Here is a 25,212-nt window from a genome sequence, read left to right on the forward strand (position 1 = left end):
TTTTTCAACATTTCTAGTTCATGTAAGGACCTTCACCAGGGCAGGAATTGTTATGTGAATCACTGTACAGATGTTACATTCATATTTATACTACCCTTTTGTTTGACTTCTATCCTCAAACCCAAGTTTTAACTCAAGTCTCTGCTCGTTAAAAAGTGTAAATTAATGTGACATCTACACTGTTGCACACTTCATGATATATTTTTGACCCCTTCTTCGCGTCTGTTTTTAAGAACATATGTAGTCTCTAGGAACTCTGCTTGAGTGACAGAACTACCAATCAAGAGAGCACTTGAGCAGCCTCTTCCTCCCTTCTTGATGGATCATCAGTACTCATTGATCTATGAAGTCATTTTTATAGTTTTTAACGGAGCACTGTCTTTACCAATGATGAGCTTTGGGAGAGATAGAGCTAGTTTTCTAGTCTAAGCACAGCCATTTTTAACAAACCATGCCACACCAGTGTCAGACACCAGAGCACAGAGTGTACTAACAGTTACTCTTTCTCTCATGCAAAACAGTTTGGCTACTTTCAGAAGCCACTTACCTAATCAGCAGTTTCTGACATTCTCAATTAACACAACCCTTAGCAACTAGCCTTTTATTTGTGAAAATGACTGTGATGACTCATTTCATTTTGTTACTGGGACTTCAACCAATTGACATCGAATGGTCCACTAATGAAGGACCAGTCGGAAGACCATTTACTCGCCAAATATTGTGTGTGCATGAGCATGAAATAGTATTTAAAAAAAACTGCTGGTATTTAAAGATGATGACCTTGTGACATTTACTGATAAATTGGTATTTTTCTAATGTTTGTATACAGCTTGGTTTCTAACCAAATTCTCCAATCCTGAACCTAATGAAAACTTTGGCCTGGTTGGATGGTTGGCTATTTAGCCTTAAGGGGTAAATTGCATAGATGACACAATCCCACATCCATAGCATTGATGTCATCCAAGCTGTCGTGAGATGCAGCACCCCATCCAAAATGAGTCAACGAGAATAATAATCAGAGATTTTATGTTGGTATGAGACAAGTGCCCTTATTCCTGGCTTTACCAGAGAAGTTCTAATTGATGTGCTCTGGCTATACTAACCTGCCTAGCACTAGCGTAGCCACAGGTGTTCTCTGGCTACACTAATCTGCCTAGCACTAGCGTAGCAACAGGTGAGCTCTGGCTACACTGACCTGTCTAGCACTAGCGTAGCCACAGGTGAGCTCTGGCTACACTGACCTGCCTAGCACAAGCGTAGCCACAGGTGAGCTCTGACTACACTGACCTGCCTAGCACTAGCGTAGCCACAGGTGAGCTCTGGCTACACTGACCTGCCTAGCACTAGCGTAGCCACAGGTGTTCTCTGAATACACTAACCTGCCTAGCACTAGCGTAGGCACAGGTGTTCTCTGACTAGACTGACCTGCCTAGCACTAGCATAGCCACAGGTGAGCTCTGACTAGACTGACCTGCCTAGCACTAGCATAGCCACAGGTGAGCTCTGGCTACACTGACCTGCCTAGCACTAGCGTAGCCACAGGTGTTCTCTGAATACACTAACCTGCCTAGCACTAGCTTAGGCATAGGTGTTCTCTGACTAGACTGACCTGCCTAGCACTAGCGTAGCCACAGGTGAGCTCTGACTAGACTGACCTGCCTAGCACTAGCGTAGCCACAGGTGTTCTCTGGCTAGACTGACCTGCCTAGCACTAGCGTAGCCACAGGTGTTCTCTGGCTACACTAACCTGCCTAGCACTAGCGTAGCAATACGTTGTCTGTTCAGCAAAAGTCTCTCTATCATTGCCCTAACAAGTTTTTTCAAAACAGTATAACAAGCATTATTGAGTTGCAATTACGGCAGACTTATTTTCCTGTATGGAAACCATGTCAATTTGTGATTTTTAGTCCCATTATGTGTGTGATTGTGATTTATGAAGGGGAAGCTTCAGTAAATTTGATGTCTGTGATGTAAGACAGCCATCTTGTACCCACCTTGTTCCTCAGCATTATGGTAGAGACGTATTCAAATATGAGATTTAAAATGGCAATACATTTGAAAAAAGTTAGACGATCCACGCTCAATCTTTTGCTTGCGGACAACAGAGTCACTAGAAATGCCCCTGCACTCAGCATAATCATAAAAAAAATTATGTATTAGCTGAAAAAAAATCTTGTTATTAATAATATTTCTTAATGACTTTATGAAATTAACAGCAGCTGTGAGTAATGCAATTGAAAAAAAATCATTGTAGCATTAAATAAAGAAATAATGCAGCTAATTCTTGAGACTATCACGTTGCTAAGCAACACTAAACAAAACCAGTAGCCTGCTATGGACACAAAACTGATAGCAGGCAAAAACTCTGAATAATGTTGTAAGGTGATCCCTTTGGTAGTTGTTCACAGGCACACCCAAATTGATATTTTTGGCTACTCTACTGCTGCCTAGCAACCTATGCTAGTACATAATGATTTAAATAATGAAATTATTTAAATAATGAAACTATTCAGTTTTTTTCATGTGATTAGCACAGCAAAACCATTTCCTCCTAAAATGCGTGCGCTACCTTTCAACAATAAAGTTATAAAAAAAGTTTTGTTTGCAGAGCATAATCGGTGTGGATACATGATTTTTTTTAGCTATAGCCTACCTTATTTTTCCACTAAGACATAACCTATTTGTTGCCCCTGCCATTTTGAAGAGAGTACAAGGACGTTTGCAGATGTAGAACTGAAGAGTTAATTGAAGGATGTCGGATAATCTGGGTAAAATGAGAATAGATGAGCATAGACATGAGGAGAGATGACAGTGTGATAGGGGTTAATTGGTTTCGGGACTGTGATAAAATAATTTCGAGCTTCACGTTGGCACTGTGACATTAAAGGGTCACGAAATTACAAGGAGAAATGACAGAGATTTATTATAGCCTGCATTCATTTTCATCTTCGCAGCTCAGATTGACAGGCATGGCAGTCATCACTTTGGACCACTGCCTAGGCAGAGTGGAAAACACTGCAGAGGTCTCCGGAGTTTGGATTTTACTCTCCGGTAAATGTCACTAACCCACTTGTGATTTGAGATAGATGATGAGGTGTGCCGATTTCATATTGGCATGTTAGCTTGTGCTAATTTGCCCTGTCTCAAGCTGCTTCTGTGGACCTTGGGTTGGTAAACAAAGGTCATTACTTCATTATGACTGGAGGTTAACACGTTCTGAGTATATACAACAAAAAGCGTTGGACACAGAGTAACAACAAGACATTGACATATGGCCTTGAGTCATATTAACCCAAGCATAAATAGTTGAGGAAACAGATGATCACAGAGACGGGGAACTGCAAGACCCAAGAATATGCAGCATATAATGTCTGTCAAAATGTTACAAAGTCATTATCCTAAAGGGGGAACACCAAAGGTTTTACGAAATGTTCCTTGTTCAGAAATAATCATAGGTGTTAAGAGCGTATGCTGCTGATGCTGTTTATCCTGAAATTTTAATATTTTGTTATGAATTTAGCATTCATTACAAAAATAGAATATAGAACACAGAGGACAAGTAAAGCTTCGTCTTAGTGGGCTAAGCATTGCAATTAAGCAATAAGGTTCGAGAGGCAGTGCGATACAGCCTGTATCGTCAATAATGTACTCGAGGGTGTTGTTAGGCCCAACGTGCAGCAAATTTAATAATCGACATTGATCTCGCACCATTTTCTTCATTCACATTGCTAATTTTATAAAGTTGCCATTAAAATAACAAAAACCACAATGGGACACTTTGTTAATAGTTGTTTATATTGATTTGGATATCGCCACTAACTCTGCCTCATTTAGGGAGGCGTGTGAGAGCAACGTTATACTTATTAGCAGCGAGGCTAGCTAGCTACTATGTGTTTCAATGGATTTTTGGTCTAAGCGTTAGTAGCAACCTACAAATAATATTCGAGAGCTTCAGTTATCACCTACAATACTCTGCAACATTCGTGTAGCACATAAACAACTAACCGAGTCAATGTAGACATATAAAAAGTTGTGTAGATTAAGCTTAATTCACATAAAATATTTACCACTAACAGGCTCCCAACACACCGCCATCTTGGTTCGATCTCGAATCTACTGTTATTTTTTGAGTGCGCACTGATATGGAACGCTCAGGTAAATGTAAACAGGTCGTACCTTTATCGCTCAATAAAGCACACCCCGTGACTCACTCTCAACCAATCAGAATGCTTGATTTCAACTACCCGTGTTATAATAGCAGATATGGAACCTGAGTCTTAAACATATTTTATGCCAGTCAAAATAGAAGCTGTAACGGAGGAATGAGGCCACTCAGTGTTTCTGACATAAGAACTACGTGAGTGAAGGAACCAGAGTAACGAACAGATTTGTTTAAATAAGTAAGGCAACTATTTGGCTTCAAGGTGTTAATAGCGTACAGTGAGGTTAACATTGCTAAAACGGTGTTTGACATCTCACATATGTCAGGAAGAGATTTATAAACAGCTCTCCTTACAGGGTTGCATTTGTCATCGTGATGCATCCCCATCTGTTCTGTATGTTTTGAATATGGTTAGAATTCTGTGAATAATAATACCAGAGAAGACTTCTGGTGTCTGTGATGGAACACAGCTCCACGGATTGACAACATGTATGTCATTATGATCGGAGTCTCTGGCAGTGCGTGGATAAGAGAAAGACCTGAAGCTATTTGAGGCGTCACACATTATAGATTCTTTCTGAGTGCTTTGATTTAAGAACATAATGATCATGGTAAATAAAACTTAAGAGTCTAGAGGCATGCTTCATTAGCAGTACAATCTTCTCTTTGAAATACCTACTTTGGAGATATTTGCTGTAGGCCTGATACAAGACATGCTTCTTTTAAGAGGGTGCCATGCCATGGTGTAAGCTGGACTTCAAACAGACTTCAGCGTGACATGTTCTTAGTATGTTCTCTTTCACCTAGGAACGCATGGAGCATAGCGAGAGCTATGGATGGAAGCATACATACTAATGGAGAGATTCTGAACACAGCAAGAACTGCACAAGTGGCAGTTTGCAAGAGAATTGTTCCTTTTCATAATGCCTCAGTAACACTGCCTCATCATTTGAGCACACACACACGCACACACATGGAGACACACACACACACACACACACACACACTAATTATCTCTGTGGGGGTGTTCCTCCTGCTTATTAAACTGGTTTGATAATGGGCAGTTTCTCCCTGCACTAGGGTTGTGTGTAGATAGAACATAGAATCGTTTGGCGATTACAGGCCCTGATGGATTTTTCCCTTGCGTTCTCCGCAACCTGCCCCTTTGTGTTCTCTCTCTCTCTGCCTCTCTCTCCGTGCTTGCTTCTCCCCCTTTCAAGTTTTCTATCCAGATTCTGCTGTCTTATTCGCTGATATCTGTACAATCACAAGGGGCTTTCATGAAAAGAATAATATCACCGTCTGCAATCTTTAACCACACACCACTGGCTGTGAATACTGTTAGAAAAAGTTGCAGTAATCCAATGTAATACAGCTCAGATCCCCATGGCTTTGTGTCAGGCTGTTCTTTAAATGCTTCTGGTTTTACCTAATCGAAGATCTTGTCTTCTGAGATTATATTGATGGCTGAGGAGTTACAGTGTGATGACCTTGTCGTCTTGGCCTTTTCACATCACAATGGAGACTTTTGGGGTGAAGTGGCGTAATGGCATTCCCACAAAGGGCAGCCAGGCTCAGAAACGAACAAGTAAAATCATCCGCAAATCAAGGCTTTATTTTACAGCATTTTCCACGTATTTTATCATACAAAAGACAACCCATTGAAAGTCTCTGAAATTGGCATTATTTGTACCTGTATCTGTATTCATATAGTGGATAGACTGAGAGTGGGCTTGGTTTATACTGGAATCACATTTAATTGGGCAAATGTTGTCTTAAAATAACCTAATTTTTATTGGCAATGCAAATGCGACTTCTATGAATCAAATTGAATTGTTAATATTGGCATACAATTATGAAGTACTTTTCATCTCTTTTTTTCTTTTTAAATACAATTTGTTTATGAACATCATTGTGCTCAGCTAAACTTCATTCATTGTGGTGTGCTGAAAATTGTTGAAGACCAATCAAACAGCAACAAAAGCAGTGACGTTCCATTTCTTTTCATAGCCGAGGGTGGCATTTTTGTTCTCACAGCAATCCCAAGTTCAGTTAGCCCAAACTCATCCTTTATAGACACTCAGTTGCGTTCTGTTAGCTACTCAAGACCCAAGTGAGTCATACATGAAGTTACACAGAAACCATCTACGTATTCCATGGACAGTTTGGACCTGGGTTGCAAATAATGAACCTTATGTAAGATCCAGTCCTTTGTCATTGTCCGTGTATATACCCTGTGGTGTCAATTATTTGTGTCAGCAACCATTTCTGCAGGCAAGGTAAGGTGAGGTATGTCACATGGTGGCACATTTCTGCCTCACGGAAATCCCCATAGTCCTGATAATATACTCCTCATGGTGCTTATGAGAGAGAGGAACTGTGCACCAAAATGCATGTTGTATTTATAAGAGCTCAAGGACAAAAAGGAAGAGCATATCTTTCCAAACTTACACTCAGTAAAAATAAAACGTATCTCAACCAAGCACTACAAAAATGATCCCACAGTTGAATAAACAGATCTCTTTGCCAGTTGGCTTCATCAATACTAAGTCAAAATTCCATGAAAGACAAGGTACAATTTATTTAGTTTAAAAAATACATATATTTAAACAGAAGAAATGAACATACAGCTAAAAACCATAGGTTCTAAGCTTAATTTTAATGTATAGGATGTGGTAGTTTGAAAGAAATCCAGCTGCCATAGCAGGCTTTTGTGTTGCTACCTCCTGTTCATGACACCTGTTCCTCCTCGTTGCGAGAGTTTCCCTGAGTGATAGCTCTCAGACTACTTTGCATTGACTCAGTGGGGATGACTACAGAATATAGCTATCACTTTTCTATATAGTGACTGAAATGACTAGTTAGTAGGGGTGTAAACCTCTCATGAAAAAGACGATCCGATTCGTATCTCGATATATGCTCACGATACGATACAAGAAAAGATGCATGTTGATAAAAAAAGATTCAGTACGATTCGATTCGATTCGATTCAGTACGATTCGATGCAGTTCAATAATTGGAAACACTGAGCTGGGAGGAAACAATGGACCTCATTCTCGGAAGTGTTTTGTTAAATATTTTCTTACCAACCTCGAAAAACCAACCTCAGACAAGTTCTCTGGCTGATTCATGAACGTCTGGAAATATGTTGTTATTTGAACGTGCTTTCTCATGCAAAGTGCATACAGAAACACCCCGCCAGCTCCTTATAAGGGCATCCACAGGCAACGTGAAGCAACTTCAGAGACTGCTCAAAATCAAGGCATTGGCCATTGAATGAAATAGCGTAACTAGCATAGCATTTGCCATTGACATGAATGGGAGTTGTAATCTCTCATTCTCTCCCGGTTTTGGTGTTATTTGTGAGGTGCGCGCCTGATTGGTTTATGCTATGCGGGCCTTGGCCAATGACAGTCAGTCATTCTTCTGACTGAGACCAAATGCAACAGCGAGTGGTTTGTGTTTTGCGGCTTGTGAACCGGTTTATAACTTTTAAATCTGCAAAGACCGGTTCATGCGGGACTTCACGCATCGATGTAGTCTTACACGCTAAAAACGGATATCGATACGTATCGGTTATTTTTTACACCCCTACTACGTAGTTAGTGAAATCTAAGTCCTTTGTTACAAACTGAATGGGCATGGGGTTTATCTTTTGGTCATCCACAATGATATGACTCGATTTAAAGAAACAATGGCTGACTCACAGACACGTAAATCATAAAGTTGGCTTTTTAAAGTGGCATAATGTAGGAATTGTACTTCAGGTTTAGGGTTAGGATACGCAGTTTTACCTAACTTAGAAAAATTGGGGCGCTACAATGACGTTTAATATGGAAATCGCCTCCGTGCCATTGCCATACCAGGGTCCGTAGGCATATGACTGCGTTATGCAAGTTTGCCTGAAGCTGTCTGCCGAACTAGTAAGTAGCTTATCTGCCGTCTTGCTTTGTGTTGTGTTGCACTTGCTTGATGTTTGACTGTGTTAGGAAAGATGTTGACTCACTAGTTTGTCATAGTGTCAAAGTAAGCACATTTCAAGAGGTTTCGCTTGGTTTAGCCGCTAGCATCTTGTTAGCGATGAGCAATTCCTTCATTGTGTTACTTTAACAAACAATAAGCAACTTTGGGTGGAAAAAATATCTGTTTTCATCACGAGTTATTCCCAAATAATGGCAACGTATTCAGATCTGGGTACATCCCTATCTGAAATATCGTCTTTACCTACTGCCAGTGTAATTATTATTTTAAGCAACCCTTCTATGCTTCTATGCGCCATGCAACTAGGCTTCTATACTTTAAACAGAAAATATTCTTCATCCTACACTTATCTTGTCCTTCCTGGTGATGTTTTGTCAAACCTTCCTCCTGATCCATTTATCTGCCTCCTGGCGTGTATTGGGCCAGTACTGACAGGGTTCCTTACGCAACACCGTCATCCCGACAGCTCCCCCACCCCCGACCCCCCCTCTCCTCCCATCCCTGCCCTTCTGAGGTGATACTTTTCTACGATTACGAGAATGTCAGCAGGGACCGTCACCACGGTTACCGTGGTGGGACCCCTTTCAAGTCGGCACTGGGAGGAGAGGTGTGACTCCGCTGTGGCCTCCCGCGGATCGGTGGGGCCTGGCTTGACAGCTGGGTAATGACAGATGCTCCGTAGGTGATGCTCTTGAGTCAGCCTGTTATTTGTGTGACCTGTCAGAGCCTCATCTCGGGAGGCTGTCAAATGCAGGAGCGGGGGAGACGCTGAGAGATGAGGCTGTGGCCCCTGATGATATTGGCTTCATATAGAGAAAATATAGGAACACCAATCAAAGTGTCCCTCTGAGTTTCTGTCTCCATTATTGCTGAAGGTTTACAGACAGTCTTGACTGAATAAAGTAACACTGTGACATTCTTATTTACAACAGTTATGACTTTATTAGTACCTCATAACAAATAAACAAGTGTCTTCATGGTGAGCTGTCTTGGACTGATTTGGCCAGTTGTGTCACAGACAGGCCTTGAATTCCATAAGTGACGGTTTGTGCAGAAGCAGAATAATTTGTACCATCTGTCAACACTTTTACACACACCACTGATTGGCCATTAGCCCTGTCATGTACTGACTTGTCATAATTAAGTGTAATGTACGTCATTCCTTTCTGTCATGTGTAGTACGCCACTCAAAGAATCCAAGATGGGTGTGTTGCTTGGGAAATTAAAAGTTAAAATAGTTAATAGTATGTCAGATAATAATGTACTTATTTTGTTGTGGTACCTTGTATGTCAGCAACACTGTGAGATTTCCCTTCAGGATAAAATCAATTAATATGCCAAAAATGAAGACCACTATGAGTAGAGCCAGGTCTTAAGCACACACTTGGGGTTTAGTTAATGAAGTGTGTGTGTGTGTGTGTGTGTGTTTGTGTGTGGGTGAGTGTGTGTGTGGGTGTGTGTGTGGGTGTGGGTGTGCGTGTGTATGTGTGTGCGTGTGTATGTGTGTGTATTTATGTGTATGGATATGTATTTGCACTTTACCATAATTACAGATGGAGTTGATTGGTGTTGCCAGTAAATACCGTTCATGTGTTTAGAATATTAAAGAGACCTTGCTAGATTACTGTGAACTCACTTGCTTCTCATTACACACTGAAGGTTTGAATGGCTGACCCTAATTACCATACACCATTATGCAAGTTAGACCAACTCAAACGATTCAATACAAAATGTATCTCAGAGCTCACAGGTTAGACCAACTCAAACGATTCAATACCATTTTATGTAACGTTTTACTTATTTTTCTATCTGTGTCTCTTTACAAGTATTTGTAACCCCCCTCCCCCCTTTTCTTTCCTTCCTACTGTGAGGCACATTGTGTTACTTTCGTGTATGAAATGGGCCATACAAATAAAGTTTGATTTGGTTTGATTTTCAAAGAGGTGCAAAGAATTTCAGTCTAAAATGACAGCAGCTGATAGTTGATATCTGATGTGAGACTAATTTCCTCTGACGTACATGCTACAGATCCCACCATATGCCATGCGAGGAATGCAAACAGATTGTGAGTATTTTGTCTATGAATATCTTTTCCGTGACATTTTACAATGAAAAATAAATACACAACAAATCTGACCAAACAGATGTTGAGGAAATAACTCATCTGAATATCTGTGCATGCTAATTAGGTCCGCACTTTCTTGCAGGTGCACACACACACACACACACACACACACACACACACACACACACACACACACACACACACACACACACACACACACACACACACACACACACACACACACACACACACACACACACACTCACACACACACACACACACACAGTCTGGCACTTCCTCTATAATCACTATTGGTCTTGAATCCAATTTTCAGTTCTTTTGTGGCTGTGAAACAGGGCTTATGTTCAGTCCAGTGCCTACTTTTGTTTGCACTGAAGGTTGCATTGACCTCACAGACGTGAAATGAGAGAGTGAGTCACTAAGACAAGTCCTTGAGTCCTCCTGCCCGGCGCTGCTGAGAGCGACGGTCTGCGCTAAGGAGGACACTTACCGTCCCCCTGACTATCCTAAATGAGGTATTGATTAATATTATTCAATCAGCCGCAGATAAGAATATGTTACAAATAACATGGCAACACAAAACCACGTCCGATGATCAGTTCTGATGGAATTAGTGTAAATTTAAATAATACATGCTAACCTTTGTTTAAATGCTACTGTGGCGTTGTGGTGAGTTGGAGTCTGTGGGTGTATCTTGGAGCTTTATTTGGGGGCTAATTTGACACTAGGCTCTTGTGTTCAAGATAAATTGAGCTTTCAGGCAGTTGTCTCAGGGCCCACGGGAAGATCATGCATCTCCAGTGTGTATACACGTGTACGAACATGCACGGTCTTACATTGATATATTAGTTTGTGTCCATTTTTATGTTTCTCTATGTTTTGTGCAGAATTCTTGTGTGATGGTTTATGTTTGAGTGAGTATGGGTGTTGTTATTCTCTCTCTCTCCCTCACTTTCTCTCTCTCTCTCTCTCCCTCTCTCTCTCCCTCACTCTCTTTTGTGAATATGTGTTCATGCAGGGGTATATTTTGGGGTGAATGCCTCTATGTGAATGTGCATCTGTGCGTGTGTGTGTGTGTGTGCGCTCATGCAAATATGTGTGCACGTGTGGAGCAGCGAACATCTATAAGTAGGGATGTAGGTTGATGTTGACGTCTGGTGCCTCCCTGCATACTGCGATCAGGGCGTTTGCCTGCGCTCCCCTGCCGCTGCGTCAGCCTCCGTCAGCCTATGTCTTGGTTCAAGCTCAGAACAAAGTCTTCCCTGTTCCACTTTCAACCAGCGCTCTCCCCGCTGCTCGCACTTGGGAGCATTATGAGACGCCATGTGCTCTGTGTTGCTTTCTGGTTTCACAGCGTTAGATGGAGCGTATCTGAAATCTCATGAGTACCGAAACCTATTTCAGAATTTTGGTATTCTCAACTCGTTTCTTACTTCACTTCAGAGCGTTATGTTTGTAGAGGCCTGGAGGGCAGCAAGATGAGTTTTGTATAGGAAATATTGTTTGAGTTGTTAGTAGAAGGCTATAATTAAGAAGGCATGGATCTAATCTAAAATGAAATCAGCGTTTGTGTTTTCAACAAAAAGGGAAAGATAATTAAATGTTTGGTGACAAAAACACAGTTTAGCTTACATTTTGCCCTGCAGTGGCTTCTGTATCTAGTATCTCAGGGAAGTCTCCTTTGCGTATTTCTGCCAAGACTAACATGCCTCGTGAACATCTTTATTTACTTCAGCCACACAGTCACACACGCGCATACACATTAAAAATGATCCTCCATATAGGATTCCTGGGAGGTCATAGCAGACAAACCTATAGCGCATTGCTGTTATGTTGTGTCGAATACTTAACAAGGTGTTTTCCCCCTCTCCTTTCTGGGGGTTTGTGGGTAGTAATTAGCCAGTACCCCTTGCAGCTGTCATACCTGGCCCCTCAGTGGCTCAGGCATAGTGCTGCCTTCTCCTCCTCTTTAGCCCCCCCCCCCCCCACATCTCTTCATTTTCTCATTTTTTTTCTCCTTCTTGTGGCCTTGCAATTACTGCGGCACGTAACAGGCTTCAATTCTCCATTGTTCACGGCTGGGATAGCGAGAGGGCCCTGTGCTGTCAACGCTATAGCTGCGCGCTGGCAGTGGGAGGGAAAGGGTTTTAAACCTTTTCCTCTAACTAATTATCTCACCCACATGCTGTCTTTAGCCTTGTTCTCTGTGGAGGACCAAGCCAAGAGGTGCATTGACCCGTCTCTCCTTTAGAAAGGGTGCAATATTGAGAACACTAGAGATGCATTTAAGAAAATGCAAAGTGTGATTGCTCAGCAGTAGTGGAGGGTCATTAACAGTAAACGCACGTATCAGACATGGGTATAAAAGCAGTGCACAGTACATTGTGACATAATTGTGCCCAACAAACAATTGTGGTCAAATTGTGCAGAACACACATATATCGATGAATAGAGACATCTCTATTCTCATCTTTTCAGTTCCATAGTCACTTAACATCAGCCAGCATCTCCTTTGCGGGATACAGTGCACACACACATCACAGATTTGGGCATTCTCACAAAACGCAGATTTTTGTCAATCAATACATTTTATGTAGGTATGATAGCAAGTTGTTGGTGTATTCTTGTATATGGGCCATTCTACCGAATTCGTGTAATATGCAGTCCCTCAACAATAAAAACTATTTACAAAACAATTAGGTATTTAGGCATAGATATTTAATTAGAAAATGTTATGGTCTATATAAACCCAATGCATTACATGAGATAGTGATAAGCTAAATATATACAAAATCATCATTTATAGGGTACTTTCTATTGGGAAGTAGCTGTCCCCAACCCTGACATCTAAATTTCAATGCCTTTAAATAACACTTTTCAATTTTTTTAGATTTTTTTCAATGATTTAATTTCAAAGATCTTTATGATTGGGTTGAAACAGAACTTGGAATATTTAGATTTATTGTGGGTTTAATTTTTAAATCAATTTTCTATACTCAAAAAATCATGTCCCTAGTTTTCATGTCACTACCGAAACACAAGAGTTTTAGTCCATTGGCTGAGCCTGTGTTTTAGCCACGACTCTACATTTTTGACCATGCAGTGACACTGCATCTCTGTCCCTCATGGTTGAATGGTAAGTAGCTAAATCCCATAGTTTTTATATAAATGTGTTCCAAAGTCTGAAAATCGACGTGTAACCTTAAGAATTGTCACTACCGAAACGCATGTTTTCTTCAATTAAGTAAACCTTTTGGGGTTTCATGGAAAATCTTATGTTTGTATGTGTGTTCACCTCTTCAAAGATGTGTTTGAAAGCCGTGTGCTTGCTAGAATTCTTTATTTATGCTTAAAATTAGCTAGAATTGTCACTACCGAAACAGTCACTACCGAAACATATGGTAGTGACCTGATGATTTCAGTAGTGACAAAATGAAATGGTAAGTAGTTCAATCCGATCATTTTTTTAATAAATGTGTTGTGTGGACTAAAGGGCGGCCCAGAGCACCTTTTGGAAGATTTTGGGAGAGAAATGAACATCTATCCAACAGTGCAGTCACTACCGAAACACTGGATGTCACTACCGAAACAGTGCAGCACTACCGAAACACAGGATGTTTTGTAAAAAATTAAGTATATTGAGTAATCAACTAAAATGTTATGATACTGATTGGATTAATGTATGTTCAATTTCATCAATCAACAACTCTGGAATCAATATGATCAGTATTTTGCATTTTACAAAGAAATATTGCACTTAGATTTTGATGAATTGTATAAATTGAACTTGAAAATTTGGTAAAAAATTCATTTTTATGGATTTCATTGTGAAAACCTTCAAGAAATATTTGTAAAAATACTCTTCAGAGAAGGGAAGGAAACACAATCTGAACAGGTCAATAATAATACTTTTTTACTATAGTAAATGTGATGTTTCGGTAGTGACAATTTTTGGAAGAGGAAAAACATTCCAACACATTCTGAAAATACAATATAAAAATTGACTGTTCTTTTACTAGATAAGTGTACTTTAGATATGGTACAATATACATACGGACAAAGTTTTGGGAATAAAACATAAAAAAAATCAAAATATTTCCGACCTGACTTTGCACCAATTCGGTAGAATGGCCCATATTCTGTTAATCCAGTTTGATTACAGGGGAACTGGGCGGTTAAACAGAGTTGGTAAAGCTAGCTGCATTTGCATTCTTAATGTTTCTGTCAGAGTATTTTCAGCAATAGGATGATGCATATATCCTTTACATATTACATTCTCAGATTATCAGCCGTTGCATGCTACAGGAGCCACAGCTTGTTCCAAATCTCTGTCATCCAAGGATGCAGTAGTTCTGTAGCTGATGGTTTTAAATATTGAACTTATTGTCAAGGTTTTCAGGTGATTTACTAATGTTCTCAGGGCCTTGTTAGTTAACTGGCTGTTAGTTTGTACCCATAGTTATACTACCGGTACCTAATACCAGACGACTTATTCTTATCCATACGTTTTCTGAGAGGCAGGAACACCATGATTCTCCTGATTACAAGACTTTTTGGTACGAGATAAAATTAAAATAGCCAGTTATATGAAATCAACATTTGTATTACTTTATTATGTTCATCTGTAAGTGTGTGTGTGTTTTCTTTATTTTCTGCAAACATAATAAACATATGGCCTATGCTACTGCACACGCAGGCCGTAGCCATCGTTGTTTTTCTAAACTGCATAAAAATGACAATAAATTCAACAATTAATTGTATTAATGTAGACATACAACTTGATGGATTCTTCTGTGTTTGATTTCACATACAAAGTAACCGTGCCATAGGACTATAACTCTTAGACAACATTAGCCCATCAAATTCACCTTGCGACATTTCATTTTGGCAAACTTGTTGACCACCTTATCCAAATATGATGTCTGCAGCTCGTCTCTCTTGCAATAAAAAGTAGCACAAGTTTTGGGAAGTGCCCCTCGCCCATGGTGGCATGCAAGTGAGTTCTTAATAGTGACCGAAGGAAAGTTCTGCCTGTGCGTTATTCACAAGAACTGTGAAATACATTTTGTAAAGCGTTTCCAGATTCATGTCATTGTCTATAAGAAAGGCCAAAAGCTGGCCTGTTGAGAGCTCATCCATCTCTAGACTTTGGTACATTTTGCAAAAGGATAACGTTGTGAAACTTGCGCTTTCATTGTTTGTTTACAGGGCCATATAATGCAGGCAGCATTTGTGTTTTAAACGGTATTATCGATACAAATCTTTGGTTATATACACTTCAAAATGTAATTTGTTGAACACTTGAACACAAGTGATCATACTAGCTAGTAGTATTGACTTTTTGCTAAGGGTGGGGCTTGGTCATGGGTGTAGTGCTATAAACTGGGCTATTATTTAACTGGGCTGAGTAAATGTGATGCTGACATTTAACACCGGTTAGCATTATGCTAGTAGCTTGGCAGTTCTGTCACTTGCTATATGTCCATTTATGGGTTGTCTGTTGATTAGCAAATGGTGACAGGCATGATTAAGTTTATAATTGGCCGGTGCCTTTGTGGGTAAAAGGCAATGTATGAGCAGCTATGTGGACACAAACTAACGTTAGTGCCCTATTGGGAAAATCTCTGTTAAACAGCCAGAGCCATCAGTCTACCTAGTACAGTAGTACAGCTGGCAGACTGACCGATGTCACAATTGGTGAACATTCCACCATTCATTTGCATGGAAACAAAGGGACGTTGGGGTACTTGGCAGCTAGCACTGCACTAGGAATAAAATGACGAGAGGAGTAAAGAAATGGGTGGAATGAAAAGATAATGATAAAGAAAACTTGTGATGTTAATGTGTGAAATTGTAACTTTGATCAAAGTAAACATGACTGTAGTCCCATCTAAGGCAGAGAGGATGGTATGTGCAGGGCCAAACAAAGGATGATCTGAATTCTTTTTTTTTTTTTAAATGCACTACATTTTATTAGATTCAAGTCACAAATATATATGTATATTACACAGCTTTTACAGTAACAAAAATATAGACATCTCTTTTCCTAAGGCTTGACACTTTCACCAAAAAGTGCTCTAACTAAACACCATCAAACATAATAACCAGAGTATTATATTCAAGACCCTAACTGACGTTTTTTCAACCTCACATCAGAAAGTTGACTGATATATGTCATTACAGATATCAGATATCAGCCAAAAGGTGCTTACAAACGACATCTCTATCAAATTTCTATGACATTCAAATAGAAATCACCCTCTTTCATACCCAGTCATTTAAATACAAATAACACAATTAAGCAACTCCATTAAGAAATGTAGATAATGGTCAAAATCAACACCATATTATAGCAGATCATTAAACACCCATGCCAGATGCTTTCATTTTCTTAACAATTATATGAGTTTGCTTGCTGTTTTTCATCCAGCCCATAAATATACTTTGCAAAGCTACAGTGTCTGCTCTTAACATATGAAAACAGCTGGAGGCTGTCGTCAGCGTCAGTTTGAGGTACATACTGTTGTGTTCTGCCGGGTTACATCATAAACACAGAGCTACTAGAAAGAGATGAGAAGGAAACTGTGACATTTAAATTCCAAGCTGAAGAAATGCCTAGCAGCGCGCATGTGTAACGACTGCAGGAGTGCTTGACTCAAACGCACAACACACGGGAGAGTTAACACACAATGAGGAACAAACAGAAACGATGCAGTCAAACTGCAAACTAACAATGGATCAGGAACTGAAGAAACACAAGGTCTTAAAAACACAGGACTAACAAGGTAACAAGAAACAGGTGGGAAGGGATCAGTTGACAAGTACAAAGGAACCAGAAAGCAACACAAAAGGGGCGTGGACGGCGACACAAGGAGCAGAGGCGGAGACAGAGGCAAGGAAAACCAACGTGCATGACAACCAAGGAAGTAAAGAAAACCAGGTCATGGCTACGAAAACCAAAAACGGTGGCATGTATGAACAAAGCTGAAACAAGTACGCTTGAGTCACGCAGACCGAGGTGAATGAAAACAACCAACATGGAAGTTTTCAGATAACACAGGGGGGTTCGTGTTGGGTTTAACAGAACTTCCCAAGACCCGTTCAGGCTTTGGCCCCTATTTTATTGATAATCCGTTTGTGCAAAAAGTGGAAATACCTATAGTTTCAGCTCAAAACACAATGTCACTCAGAAGGCACAACATTTGTGTTTTCACTCGACCACAATGTACAGACATCTCAGAGAAAGAAAAACATCCTTTGCAAGATACCTGGACCTATAACAATATGCTACACTTTCAAACAGAGGTCCAGGCTGCAACATGTAAAAACATCACTGAGACAATAGTACTGTGCCGAGTGTCATAGTAACAGTGTTCTAGTGTACTACTGTACTAGCTCCACGAGAATCATGAAAAAAAAAACACCTCCAACTACTGTATATCAGAAATTCCCAACTACTGCAATGAAACAAAAAGTATTAATAAACACTTTATTTCTGTTGCTTTATATTCTTTTCTGACAAAATGCATGGAACTTTTAGAAGAATGCATTCTACAAAATTGATTTAAGTGGAAAGGAGGGGTCACCTGTTGTTTTCTTCAGATTTGGCGTTATGGCTTTTACTCTGGGACTCATGTTTCATTTTCAAACCTATTGGCTTTGTGCTACAAGCACGGTCCACCAGTTAATCATTTTCACCATGTGAACTACCATCTCCTTACGTTTGCTACTTCGGCCATGTCAGAAAGTTCTGACACACTAGCAGCTTATCAAGATGGTTGTATTCTGTGGTAAGACTTCCATAAATCCCTCCAATATGGTGGTTCTAAAATATTACCCAAACCCATCTTTGATACAATGACATCACCTGCAAACAAGCACATATCATATTTCAGATACAAACATCAAACAACCTGGTAAAATCTATAAATTATCTTTTACAATTATAATTTTATAAAAGTAGAAAATTATTTTTAGCATTCTATTTTTTATTCTCTCCTTCTGAACATATTATGTTTTTGTTTAACAAAAAGGAGAGAACTGTTGTGTCACCCGCAGTGTGACACATTTTTACCCTGTTTCTTTTGTAGTGCCGCTCAGTTCCTTGGCATTGCTCTCCCTCGTCATCTTGCCTTTCCTCTCAGTCTCGTCTTTCTCCTTGGCTTTCTCCTGCATCTCCTCCTCCCGGGCCCTGCCCTCCTTCTCTCTCTTCCAGGTCCTGCCGTTCTCCAGCCTGTGCGTAGATGTGGTGAGAGAACGCCTCCTCAGCAGGCGGTTCATGATGTCGTGACAGGTCTTCCTGAACTGGTTGCGCAGGAGGGAGTAGACGAACGGGTCACACGCCGCCTTGCTGTAAGCCAGACACTTGCACACCACACCCCAGTGGGGACTGATGGGCAACAACTCAAACAGCTCCACCACCCTGAGGAGGCAAAGATAGACACACACACACACACACACACACACACACACACACACACACACACACACACACACACACACACACACACACACAGAGACAGACACACACAGACAGACACACACACACACACACACACACACACACACACACACACACACACACACACACACAGAGACAGACACACACAGACAGACACACACACACACACACACACACACACACACACACACACACACACACACACACACACACACACACACACACACACACACACACACACACACACAGAAACATGAAATGTCTCTGATTGCCTCGAATTATGTATCAATTTATCTCAAAGTAAGAGTCTAAATGTAAATTGTGTGCATTGTGGTCCTTCAGTCAGACACAATATTACATTCCATTTACATACTTACTCTTATGTAGGAGAAACTGACTGAGATGCAGTACTCATACGGAGACTAACTGACTGGCTGATGACTGGATAAGTGACTACAAAATCAGGTGTCTGAATTCTGCCTATAGTCCCTACTATTGGGGGTGAGATGTCCCAGCCAGCCCATGGAAAGAGCTCCTGGGTACACCATCTAGCGCCCCAGCAGGCCTTACTTAAATAGGCTTGAGAACACCATCTAGTGCCCCACAGGCCTGTCTTAAATTGACTTGACTGAGGAGAGGGGGCCCGGAGGAGACTTCAGTCATCAAAATGGAAATGTTCAATCTCCAGTCAATCGGCAAAAACTCTGTGATTCAGCACAACCCCATCCATCCTCTGCCAGTGTCTGTCCAGCCCCTCCACCTCAGGCTCCAGCCCCTCCACCTCAGGCTTCAGCTCCTCCACCTTAGGCTCCAGCTCCTCCACCTCTAGCTCCAGCTCCAGCTCACCTGGTGATGACGTAGGGTGTGAAGCAGACCACGAAGGTCCCAATGAAGGTGCTGATCTTCCTCGTGGCCCTTTGCCTCCGCCGCTTCTGCTCCTCCAGGCAACGCTGCCTCACACTGCAGGGGTCGGGGGGGGGGGGGGGGGGGGGCAAATGCACGCTACCGTGAGCCTCACGAAGCACCACTCTGTGAGGGGTAAAGACTGGCATGCACACTGCACGGCTCTGAGCCCAAAAGGGACCTGTCATAATGTATGCCTTTACAGGGCTGCGAGTCACTTAGCGTAAAAGCCCAATGCTAAATGGGCGCATGGAAATGACGGCTTCAGGAATAAGCGGGCACAACAGGGAGCAGTAGGCAATTACGTCATGGTAAGGACACATTTCACTGCACACCTGACCGAGGCACAGTCACTTCCTGGAGTTGTGTGAGTGGCGAAGCTCTCTGGGTGAACATGAGGACCCATAATTCAGTTTGATTGGTCAGATATGGTTAGAATCCTGTCAAATTTGGAACAGACCCCCAACTGTTTTAATCACTCTGCTATGTCTAACTCTTTTGGAATATGAGAGAGCACTGTTGTGCAATGGTGGGTGCAATGTGCAATGGCAGGTGAAAATGGCATTTTGAACAAAGCTTTCATGATTCTGACAGTTGGGTTATTCTGCCTTCAGTCCAGGTATCGTGTGTGCTCAAACCATTTGGAGCTGAGAACAGCTAACACACAGGGCTGGATTGCCTCCACCATTCCATTCTCATATTCTTGTTGCTAGGGTAAGGGGTCTGGAAATACCACTGATTCTATGCATGACTGAGAACAGTGGACTGTTCACAACAGCAGTTGTAGATAATTAACAGTTGAACTGAGGGTTTGGAGTGGAGCAAAGACAATCTAGACCGCAGGGGTATTGACACGTGCTGGAACTAACAAGGACAAAGCTGCTCAGCCCCAGACAATAATGAATCAAAAAAAAGAGAGAATGAGCTAATGATCAAATTGAGGAATAACAATTCCCCTTTGTGGATTACTGTAAAATATATCCGGCTTTGTATTGGTTTGTGGGGGTAGTCTGTGTACATAACTAGGAGAAATATACATTTAAGCTCCTCAAGAAGATCTTCAAATATTTATACAAAGTACATTACTGAAAGATTACTGGGTGGAAGTGTTGTACAAAAATCTTAATAATTGATAATGGGAGTTAGATTAAGACAACTAGTAAGATGTAGAGATATCTGAGGCAAATTTGCTTTTAGACTGATGATGCACTGTTCCTTGCCATGTTCTCGCACAAGGTCCATTACTAAAAATATCTACTGCTAGTGTTGTCACCTGAGCTGAAGGTGGCATATTGAGGTGTGAGAGAATGGGTCAGTCTAATGAACCGTATTGCTGTCTGAGTTCATGCAGACCAACCATTCCCCTGGAAAGCTACTTCACAGTGGCACGATTTTGCCTTTTAATATCAGTGCAGAAATGACGCGCGATTTTAATAGCTCAAAACCGTAAAAGCACAATCAAGGTTTGTGACCACCATCACAGTACAATGAAATATTTTAGAACTGACACACATAGTACAAAATAAAGTGGAATGCAGTTGTGGGGAGAGTCTTGTGCAACTTGAACAGTTTGTAATTTAACAAAAAGACAAACCTATTCTGTCCCAAAGACTTTAAATAATACATTTCAATAATGCGAAGGTAAAACCTGTCAAGAAAATGTCAGAAAGATATTTTCCAAGTCATTCCAAGACATGCGGTTTATTACTGCATTCCAAATCTGAAACCAACTGGGAATGTTCTGACTTAAAGGCACCGAGAAGGAGTGTATAACAGGAAAATCAAGACCTTACCTCGGGTGGATATCCACTAGCAGCAGCAGCGTCTGCATGGTGATCACGTCGATGCGTTTGCAGTGAAACCTCGCCACTTTAAGCACTTTGAGGTACGTTACGCACAGCACGACCAGCGAGAGCAGGAAAGTGACCGAGTGTAAAACAAGAGTGTAAATGACAAACTGAGTCCTCGAGCCGCTCGCCCGGGTGTTGCACAGAGTGCACGATGCGTAGAGTTGATGGTATCCCACCCAGGAGAGACTGGATGCTACTACAGAAAATGACAGCGAGTGAATCCACGTGTAGCCGAGAGCGATCACGGCGTCCCGATGCCGGATCCTGGAGTGGTAGCTCAGCGGGAAGACCACGGCCACCCACCGGTCTATGCTCAGAGCAGCCATACTCAGCATCGAGTTAGCGGTCAGGAAGGTGTCCAAAAAGCCCACGAGTAGACAGAAGCCGTGCCCGCCCGGGTGACCTTTGTAAATAAGTCCTCCAAGAGTCAGGGGCATGTTGGACACCGTAAGCAGCAGGTTGCAGAAGGTGAGGTTGAGGATGAACAAGCCCGGCACCTGTTTGCGAATCTCCGCGTTGTACAGAAAACAAATCAGCACCACAACGTTGGACAGCAACGACACCACGATGATCACGACTAACAGCAGAGAAACCACGACCTCCACTATGTGCATGGTGCGTCCTGCTCTCAGATCCTCTGGCAGGTGACGGCACTTTCAACACACCTGCACATGTTTCCCTAATGCATGTTCACACGCCCGTGCTTTGCAGATGTGTATCCAAGACGTGATGCCGCCAGGTCGCGCACAGCCGAACGCGATCGATTCGCTGCCTTCCCCCTTTAATTTGCCAAGAAAACGAGGGACCCATCAACTTTAAGGCTGAAAATGTTTCAAAATCACACTGCACAGCTCCTGGTCCGTAAAACGTCGTTCACGTTTTACTCCACAGATGCTCCCCGCCGGCCACAGGTCCCCCAAGTGTCGCCTTGTTGCGCAATTGCGCAGTGCCGCTTCGTTTCGTGCAGCGCTCTCTGAACATCGTCCTTTAAGCTACTTTATGTCTCATTCTGTCTGAAGCTCTTCCCACCCTCGCAAATAAAATTCACAGTTTTTACAAGTGACATCAGCCTTCCTAGAAACGATGACACCTCGGCCTATTTGGAGGCATCTAATTTTAGTTGTTGATATTTCTGGTGGAGGGAAATCTCTGGCTTCTGCGTCATAGGTACACTTGCAACACTATGGTATTGTGGTGCACATTACTACACACGCGTCATGCTATGCGTTTGTATTTTGCACCCAGTTATTGTTGGAAAACTGCCCAAGTCAATTGGCAAGTGAAATGCATTTTAGCCATAGCAATTTATTTATAGTATATCAGAGATGTTCTAATAAACGTTGAAGTGATATAATGGACATGTTTCGATTCCTGTGTATCTTAACAGCTGTCCTTTGAACCGTTACTAGATGTGCAATTTTCAGCCATTGATTTGCTCTCACAAGTTAGAATGCCTCATTGCCTTACCTTTAAAGTGATGATGTTGTGTGTGTGTGTGTTTGTAAGATATCTTGGGTTCTGCTTGTACTCTTTTACCTTAACCTCCAAACATTGTACTTCGACTAAGGCTTTGATGTATTGTGCATGGTAGAGTCAGAGATTAAATGTATTCTGATAGCATGAGTTATTACTGTGTGTGTGTGTGTGTGTGTGTGCACGTGCGTGTGTGAGCGAGAGAAAAAGAGAGGAAAGGAACAGACACCTTACATTGGACCTGCTCTCCCCATGTTTGATCAATCTCCAAAACATTTCTCTTTCAAGTATACAGTATTGTTGCCTTCTGCTGGTATATGTGTGCATTTGTGCATCTTTTGGGTGAATCTGCGTCTGTGTGATACAGAGAGAGACAGATAGACAGAGACCGAGGATAAACACATTCTGATGAAAAAGGGTGTTATGGTTGGATGGTTTATGTGTGCTTGTGCTGTGTGTTGCTTAAGAACCTGATCAAATCAGTGTTTTAACCAAGTGCTGAGATATAATTTCCCTAAATATGGTAAGATATCACATCTATTTGATGTGTGTGTGTGTGTGTGTGTGTGTGTGTGTGTGTGTGTGTGTGTGTGTGTGTGTGTGTGTGTGTGATTATGTGTGTGCATGTATGCGATTACATCTATGCATATATCTTCTTTAAAGATCTGACATGAAAGATTAGTCACAGAATGAGTATCGGCCCACGTAGATGAGGCACACAGATGTAGACACCTCTAAGTCAGCATGGAGCTCACTTAATCAGCGCAGAGCCAGTCGTACTCCAGGCCTGACATATGGGCCTGGCACCAGCAGCAGTTTTAGCCCCATGAAAGGGCCAGAGTGGATTTGGGCGGAATTAGGATTTTTCAATTAACATGACTAAATGGATAATGTCAGTGATGGGGGGAAAAAAATCTCGCCATTTTAAATAACTAATTTCATCCAAATCATTAATATTAAACCATTTCCCAGAATGGATTAAATTGCCCCGATAATATCACATTAATTAAAAGTGATTTTTCCTTTTTTCTTTCTTTCTTTGTGTCTGTCTGTCTGTCTTCTTTTTTTGTCCAGACACCTTTTTAGTCAATGCGCATCAAAGGGACACCAGACACTTTGAAATGAGATCTGTAATGGGCTCTTTTCAGGGGGAAGTCAAAGATGTCATCATAAAGTATTGATGCTAGCCTTGTGGAAGTAAAGACCAATCCAATCCAATAGTCCAACCGGAAAGGCAATGCATGCAACAATCCTTACTGTATGTCCAGCTATCCGCTGTTTAAAATCAAATACTTATCTGCCACTTTAAACCCCTCAGTGTTTAGAAACACAAATAACCCTTCGAAGTTAACGGTTCTAATATAAGAGTTCCAAAGAACCCTGTGGAGCAAGCAGTTCTAATATAAGAGTTCCGTAACTACATGAACTGGGAAAGAAAACATTGAACAGGAATGTACTCTTGGGGTGTAACACTGTAGAAACAGGTCCCAAAATAAATCTATCAATGTCAGCTAAAGCCTTTACCTCTGGCAGATCACATGGGTGGGTGTGAGTGAATGTCTGACATGGGCCCTGAGACTGCATTTATGAGCCTTCTTTTGTCCGCGCGTGGGGATAACACCCTGGGACAGACACGGGTAGTTTTATTGAATTCTACTGAGAGCGCGAGGAAGGTGTCTCATAACAAGCGTGAAAGGAACATGGAGTGAGCATCACTTCACCTTGCTGAGCTCTGCCGTCTAAGTTATGTTTTTCTTCAGGCTCGTTTTTCCCTTGTAGATGATTACAAGGTTCTCTCTTTCTCTCTCCCTTTCCCTCTCCCCCCCTCTCTCTGTGATCCCGTTAAGATAATCAGGTTCCACCATCTGCTTTGATGTACAGGGTGCAGTAATGAGGAGTGTTGCTACTCTGTCAGTTGTGGCAAGCAGCAGGAGCAAGCAGAGGCTGTTTTAAAGACTCATATTTGATTGAGAAGACTGTTTGTGTGTGTGTGTGTGTGTCTTTTTGTGTGTCTTTGTGTGTGTGTGTGTTTGTATATACACTCATGCACACATCCTATGTGTTTGGGTGTGTGCATGAGTGCATGTATGTAGAAGAAAGTTCTCTCATCAGTAAACACAGAGATATTCACAGTGAACATTTGCTTGCGTGACATTCTGATTTCATCGTTTAGGGGATTTGCACCATCAACCTCTAGTCCTGTGAACTAGTAGAGGCAGCATACCATTTTTACATCTACACTGTTAAAAGTTCTCAGAAATGACCACGGTATGTGCATGTATGTATGTATGTACTG

General features: G+C 41.5%; 1 protein-coding gene across 1 annotated transcript; it reads right to left on the bottom strand.

Moving 5' to 3' along the window:
- Positions 1 to 18,299: 18,299 nt before the first annotated feature.
- gpr26 (G protein-coupled receptor 26) lies at positions 18,300 to 22,057 on the bottom strand (the record flags this gene model as incomplete). Its single annotated transcript, XM_080849085.1, has 3 exons — positions 18,300 to 18,651; positions 19,537 to 19,650; positions 21,387 to 22,057. 3 exons carry the CDS (start codon positions 22,055 to 22,057, stop codon positions 18,300 to 18,302), a joined length of 1,137 nt encoding a protein of 378 aa, XP_080705211.1.
- Between the last annotated feature and the right edge of the window lie 3,155 nt (positions 22,058 to 25,212).

The sequence above is a fragment of the Sprattus sprattus genome (genome assembly GCF_963457725.1).
Source record: "Sprattus sprattus genome assembly, chromosome: 12".
Classification (NCBI taxonomy): Eukaryota; Metazoa; Chordata; class Actinopteri; order Clupeiformes; family Clupeidae; genus Sprattus; species Sprattus sprattus.